This window comes from Montipora foliosa, chromosome 3 (genome assembly GCF_036669935.1).
Source record: "Montipora foliosa isolate CH-2021 chromosome 3, ASM3666993v2, whole genome shotgun sequence".
NCBI lineage: Eukaryota > Metazoa > Cnidaria > Anthozoa > Scleractinia > Acroporidae > Montipora > Montipora foliosa.
In genome coordinates this window covers 17,762,187-17,769,686 of record NC_090871.1, presented here as the reverse complement: position 1 = coordinate 17,769,686, position 7,500 = coordinate 17,762,187, and the positions used below count along the sequence as shown (strand labels likewise).

General features: G+C 42.9%; 1 protein-coding gene across 1 annotated transcript in view; it reads left to right on the top strand.

Moving 5' to 3' along the window:
- The window catches only part of LOC137996951 (protein dopey-1-like), a 40,964-nt gene that overhangs the window by 24,227 nt on the left and 9,237 nt on the right, over positions 1-7,500 (top strand). Inside the window, exons 11-15 of the mRNA XM_068842603.1 lie at positions 208-528; positions 1,460-2,333; positions 4,639-5,077; positions 5,795-5,986; positions 6,580-6,885. Coding sequence (XP_068698704.1) covers positions 208-528; positions 1,460-2,333; positions 4,639-5,077; positions 5,795-5,986; positions 6,580-6,885 — 2,132 coding nt within the window. The remainder of the gene's footprint in view (positions 1-207; positions 529-1,459; positions 2,334-4,638; positions 5,078-5,794; positions 5,987-6,579; positions 6,886-7,500) is intronic.

Sequence of the window (7,500 nt, the reverse complement as noted above, 5' to 3'; positions counted from 1 at the left end):
GACAATTTGCTCCATCGTTTATTTCGTGCGACACAGTGTTTACAGTTAAATGAGACATAAAATTTACCGCAGCCCAGAATGCTTTTCTGTCAATTTGCTGCCAAAGCTAAAGCGTAATTGTTCAATGTCAGCGAGCCATGGCGATAAGGCAATTCAGTGATAAAAACAGGTCCTAGGCCTTTATTATCTTGCTTTTTGGTTTTGCAGGAGGGGAACAAGACAGCTTACCAAACAAAGCCCCCCATTCCCCACCCTCACTGAAGGCTCTTGTCCACCCCCTGGACCAACATAAGCTGCTCTACATCTTGCATTACGACTCTCAGCTGACATTATACGCTTTCAGTACTCTCCAGAGCATTCTGTCGGGGGCTCCACATCAGTTCGTGTGTGCTTCTTCTGCCACCAGCATCAGTTCGTCCAACACTCCGCATCAGGAGAAGATTAAAGAGCTACTTATCAGGCACCGACGGTCCCTACTGGGAAAGGGATTTTATGGCGCGTTATATGAGAGACCTGTTTCACCCACAGGTAAATACATAGTTTAGGGGTACTGAAAGTAGCTTTTTGTTCAACTTAAACTAAAGTCAGATGTTTCAATATTCTCTCCCCTAAAAATAGTTAACCAGTTATTTTGCTTCGATAGTGTTTATCGCTGGCATATGTTACAGGTGTTTTCATGGATCTTGTTATTACAAGGCGCGGTGGCCTCATGGTTAGTGTGCTCGACACCGGATCGAGTGGTCTGGGTTCGGGGCCTGGCCGGGGACATTGTGTTGTGTTCTTGGGCAAGACACTTTACTCTCACGGTGCCTCTCTCCACCCAGGTGTATAAATGGGTACCTGCGTAATGCTGGGGGTAACCCTGCGATGGACTAGCATCCCATCCAGGGGGGAGTATAAATACTCCTAGTCGCTTCATGCTACAGAAACCGGAGATAAGCGCCGGCCTGATGAGCCTTCTGGCTCGTAAGCAGAGACTTTACCTTGTTATTACAAGGTGTATCATGAAAAACAAAATTCATATTGAGAGAAGTCAGATGGAGGCATGTTAAGTATTACCCAACAACGAGTTGGTGCAACGACCTTGCCGTTGCAAAGGCGAACTGTTTAATAAGAAAGTACTTAGGCAATCAGTCAAAGGTTGAGCCACCTTTTTGTCCGGCAAATTCTAATTTTCTTCTAATCTTTATCAGTAGTGGCCACCTTTGTCGCCGAGCAAATGGCACAACAACGGATGGGGTGATGTGTTCCCCCTTTTTAGTGCAACTATTTTACAGCTGTATGCTTAGTGTCTTAGCCCACGAATGACAGCGAGGCTCTACCTCACCGCTTTTCTTATGTGTGGTCGTGTACAAAACGAACCGAGAGGTCTGTGGTCTTTACCATACTAAAGTAACCTCTGGCATTTAACAGTTTACGTATCCAAGCGTTTTAACTCTGCTATTTCATCGTCTTTCAGGCCCCGCACATAGCGCGCGACTTTTCGGTGGTCCGTTGATCTACCTCAAACCCAGTACTAGCAAGTATCTGGAGGTGTTGGTTTCCGTGTCTCTGTACTTCATTAGAAGTGAGTACTCCAGCCATCTCCATGTTCAGCCTGAGGATATCGATGGTAATGTACAGGTACAAATGGCAAGTACAGAGCTCCTGCTAGCTCTCATGTGGCAGTTGATTGACGTAGTCAAAGAGAGTGGCGCTGGATTTGGAACCTACATTAGCGATATGTTCACACGTTGCAAGGTCCAAAAGGCCTTGCTTCATTGTCTTTTGTCCACTCTGTACGAGCGAACTGGAGTAAGAGGATCTAGCTCTGCAAAGTCCCCCTCTCCTACGTTAACGTCTTACCAAGTTCATATCAACTCGGACAACAGCCAATCCCAAGCGCGAGCGTTTCAAATCAAACTTCTTAAGCTCGTTCAGGCGGTCCTCATTCTGGAGTCTACCATTCAAACCGCTGTGGCTATCTCTCAGGATAATCCCGTGGGACATGGGACACCGCCTTCGAGCAAATCCGAGAGCCCGACGAAAGCCCCATACGAAGCCAAAGTGACGCAGTCTTCTCATCGATACATCTCTGCGAAATCTTTAGCCGAACAGGGTATGCTCCTGTCAGCGATTCTCCATGGGCTCAGACACGATGAATATGACATGCATAATGAATGGCTGCAGTTTGTGATCACGTGCTTGTCACACATGGGTATGGAACTGCGTGCTTGGATCGTACCAGTTGCAGAACAGCTCTGTCGGCTTCTGGAGCGAATGACCACAGTGTACTGCCAGGATATGGATTTAAATAACGCGAGAAAAGACACCATTGATGATACTTGGAAAAGGTAGGAACAATTCCGGCTCGGTATGTCCTTAATGAAATAACCACGTAAAAAGCGCCGTGTTTTCGAGTTTTCGACTCGCAGTGACACTGAGACCGACACGCTTTCTTTCTAGTCAAATTTTGAACTGCGCATCAAAAAAATATGAAGCATCGCCATCACATTCAACACTGGCTGTTTACAAAGGGTTTTTTTTTTGCGCGATATGAGAATTAATGGGAGGGTTATAAAATGAGTAAACACCTCTCTGGCTTGCTGGTGTATTGGCTGATAATGTCCTTGGCTGAGAGATTGTCCTCAAAATTTCATATTTGCCTTCGAAGCTTCGTTTCTCGTCCAAATATCCATCTTTCTCTCAGCCGCGGACATTATCATCTGACATACTAGCCGCCAGATGGGATTTATTTACTAAAATATTCGGCGTTTGAATAGCCAATCAGGGCGCGTCTTTAATGGTCTCCACTGTTAGTTTATACTAAATACATCTATTCATTCGTTCAACTGTAAATACACTGTAAGAAGGAAAAGTCATTTTTCGGCGATGAGGAGACCTGGCTGGAGATTTGGAATGTTTGGGTCTTTCAACCAGAATAGCATCAAACCTTGATTGATCATTTTTAGACTTGTTCAGTGTACTTGTCGTCCTTCGCTATTAGGGACCTTTAGATCCATGGGAGCAGGAAGACGACTACGAGGACGAGTTTTCCGTTCTGAGCGCGCGCACTTGGAAAAATGTCGGCCTTCAAACCTTATGCGGATGCTCAGTACGAACAACTCGTACTCGTAATTGTCTTTGTCCTGCGATCTAAAGGTCCCTACTATTTCCAAGAGCAAGTACTGCTCTCTAAAATTCTGGGATGTATCCTTCCAATCAGTTAAACCTCATTAAATTCGTAGGAACAAATTAGTAAGAAATCTTTACAGTACTGACAATGGCGAGCCGTAATATCTGAGGACCTTATCAAATGTATCATGTTATGTCTTGATTTAACCTCGAATTGCAGAGTAGCTTCTTGTGGTCAGGATCTTCTGAGTCTCCGAGCATTAACCCTACATATCTTGATTTAATATATACTTGACAAAATATCGCGTTTCTGATTGGTCAATGGCGAACGCATTAATAGGTTATAGAGCAAGTTTCAATCGAGTGTCGTAAAACCAAAACCAAAGTCATTACTTTGGCCAATCAAAAAGAACGGATACAATCCAGGAAAACCAATCAAAACTCTAAGTAATTACACGTAGCCGACACAAAGCGCGCGGAAATGTGCACGCGAAAGCCACGATTGGTTTTGGTTTCACTTCTGATTGGTTGAAAAAGTGGCGCGAGAACTTTAAACCAAGTAATGCAAAACCAAAGCAATTCGCTTATTACTTTCAATACTCAATTAAAAACCGCTCTAGAGTGCAAAAAGAGGTTATAGAATGCAATACGGAAGTTGCTATGGAAACAAAGCGATGGAGGGATTTTGTCGAGTATATAATAATTATAAAATCGTATGAACTTTCTTGTGCGTTTCGTGATATATGGTCACTTGCGATGTTTTGAAAATACTCGCCTACGGATCGTGCAATTTTGAGAACTTTCAAAACATCACTCGTGCCAATGAATCACGAAATGCACTCGCGTTAACACGATTTCCTAAACATGTACCACAGGGGAAGGACGACAACACCGGGAACTCTATGCCTTACAATTTGTTCAGGCTTCCTTGCATCTGGTATAGTTGCTTATCTAACTGCGCGATGGTCTTTTTAACTTTGATTTTCATTCCGCAGTTCAAATAAATGAACTGTCGTGTATTCTAAAATCAGTTCATTCGTCTCTTTCGAGAGATCACTTGAACTCGCAATTGCTGAGGTCTCACCAAGAGTCCATCACCCCGAGAGTAAGATTTACCCAAATTGGCCCAGTCCCCATCAGAGTCAAAAAAAAAAGTAAAAGTGTCGATTTTTGAACCAAAGTTTTGCGGGAAAATAAACAGATGACCAAATCGGCTTACTCAATGTTCACCCAGTTCAAACCCTTTGGGAATGCAGAGCTTTGTTCCAGGTGTTTCTATGTCATTTAAATGTGAAGGCTACATTATAATACAAATGCAATACACAAAGAATCCTAACCCCCCTCCGCCCGCAAGATTTGATTTGGGTACAACATTTGGTCTATTTTCCCGCAAAACTTGATTTCAAAATAGACACTTTTCTGACGCTGATTGGGACGTACCTGATACCAGATTCTTACTCTTGGATAATGGATTCTTGCTCTCACTCATTCTGTATTGTCCTCGTTGAAATTTCCGGTTTACAGAAAACCTGAAGCAGACATTTCCAGCGTACCTCCAGATTATATGATCACTATTCTGGAGGGACTTCAATCAATTTGTCATTATTGTCTCCGTGACAACTCAGCTCCGAGGACTCCAGTTCTCTCGCTGAAACCTCGGGTTACTCGGTCCAGCTCTTCTCCTTCAGTGAATACCGAAAGCTCCCAGTCGAGTACCAGCTCTGTACAAATCTTCACCAATCTGCTTCATGCATTTTCCGTGCAGTCCGCACCGGCCAGTGAAGTGCCAAGCGTGGAAGTACCAAAGAACATCTTGGAAGCGAGAGAAGGTTTGCTTAGTATTTTGCCCAAGATATTATCATCTCTGTTTACAGTATGGAGCGCTTGGAGCCCCCAAAGAGGTGATTCCACTGGTCAGCGGCTACCTTCCGAATGGCCTTTGAACTTACTGGGTTCTCCAAAGGTAAACTAAGTTTATTCTGTTTTCTATGGCTCTGTTTGTCTGGGTCTCGTTTTTGACGCCTTCAGTTTTCCGTTAATTTTCTGGTCGTGTTCCATTGTTTTCAATGGTTATTTTCGTCTGCACAATCGTTACTTTCAATTTCAATGCAAATTGAAATCATGGGCAAAGCGGAAAACAAAGCATTATCGTCATTATTCCCCGATGTTAAAGTGTACGCTCACCAAGTCACTCACCTGTTAGTGGCGGCGCGCGATTTCGTGATATTTTCAAACAAGAATGACGAAAACCAAATGAGTAATCAAGTGATAATCATACTGTACTTCTTCTCAGGTTTGTGGTGAATATTGTACAATTAACCTCTTGGGAGTCTTTCTTCGTACCTTCGACTCGCTTTGCCTTCGACTAACAATTATTAAGTTTTCGACCTCAGATATTGTTTCTAGCTTTCTGATTGGTTCACTCAATCTCGGTTATCAGCTCATATACCTTATGACCTGAAAGTGATTGGCTTTAATTTCAGAACTCAATTAAAATTTAATAAAACAATTATTCCATGAGCGCTTGCTGGATATGAGACTGGTTATAGCCAACTCGGTGTTTCGCGCCTTGTTGTCTATTTACCATCTCATATCCAGCGCACGCTCATGGCATAATTGTTAACTCATAGAAAATAATCTCAGCGATTATTTCTTTATTCTCTTGTATGTTCATTGGCAGGGGGTGCGTCAACAGATTCTGCAACTTCTTACCCCAGTCACTATGAATCATACCATCATATTCCTTGCATCACTCGCAGACGTTTGGTATCAACGACGAAGACGAGAGGGGCCTGTGTCCAAGACGACCAGAGGAGTTCCGGTGGCTTCTGAAGAACAGATCGTCCTTGTAGACATAGTATACGCCATCAAGGTAGAGCATGCTTTAACTAAAGTTGTCTTGTCTTGTGATTACGAGTGATCTTATTATTACATAGCTAAGGAAATGCGACTTTGGCGAAAACGCCTCAGAACGATATGAATCTAAACTCTCCAAGTGCTTTTTGTATTTCAATGCATTTCTTTTCTGTCGTTTGCTAAACAGCAAGGTGGAATGGCCAATGAATGTTTCAACTCCCTTGCTGCCACGCAATTGGGCGCGTACATCTGCTATTCTTCAGTAGAGTATATAATGGTGTGTTTAAAATCTCTTTGTACTCGATTTAACGCTCTGAGAATTTCGACAAATTGCAGTTAAAATAATCGCTCATCTTCTCCTAGTGTAAGTTTAAGTTTCGGCCAGGTGGTGTTTCGCAAACTTACTTTTGAAATCAGCAGATAAATGAAAGTTGATTTTTTTTTTAATGTAGTGACACTGTAGACCTCAGTGCGAAGTGTTAATTTTGCGATTGTCCACTCATTTCTTCAACCTGCGACATTCTTCTTCAAATCAGTTTTATCAGGCTTTGGAGCAAGGAAGGTGACAGTTTTCAAATTAAGGATTCTTAAAAAATCGCGTCTTTTCAGGCCCTTTCGGTGGAAGACATGATCGACAACGTCAAACAGATCGTTCGGCAAGTCGTCACCAGTAAAGACAAGACCACACCAACCCAATCTGGCCTTGAGGTCAATATTCTGCAGTTTTTGTTTGAATATCTTCAGCGCGCCCCCGAGAGCCAGTTGATCGTTGTGCGTTCTTCCCTGTTATCTCTTATGAAGGAAGGGCTACAACTCAACTTTCCTCCAGCTCTGTTTATTTTGTTGGTGATCCTTCGATCTTACGTGCAGAATATTCCTTTACAAGAAGACAAGAAGGTCCGAAAAGAGCTACAGGTAATTGATGTACCGCAGTAAACGCATTCGGTAAAGGGTTCATCAGTGGCCTTAAAGTGCCCCTAACCCTTCAACTTATTTTTTTTTTTGGTAGATTTTGACATCTTTCAAGAACTTATTTTCGAAAAAGATTTCCAAAATATTGAATCCGGGCTTTTTTTACACGCGCCGAAAGTGGAGGTTGTCTAGGCTATTTTTTCACCTATCGTTCGCATTAGTCCCCCACTCGACCAAAGTATCGAGCGTGACGTAAGAAAAGGACATCGTGCAAGCTTGAGTTGTTGGGATGTGTGAAGATTAGCGGAGAACACAGAGAAAATGGTTGAAAAGTGCATGGTTTATGGATGCAGCAACTCTAACAATAAACAGAAAGGAATCGGCATACATAAGATTCCTTCTGATAGCGATCCGAGGGCTGAAGTCCGCTGGTTTCGTCTGCTAGCCGCCTCTTGAGAACTTATTCTTGCTTGTTTTTTTCTTCTTGTTGTTGTCTATAAGTTTTGAGCCATTCTTCATCAGTGAGAGGCTCGTCCATATAGGCTTGCAATTCGCAGTCTGATTCTTTGTCGGCAGTCGAACTTTCTGATAGTTCTTGCTTTTCTCGTTGCTCCGTCT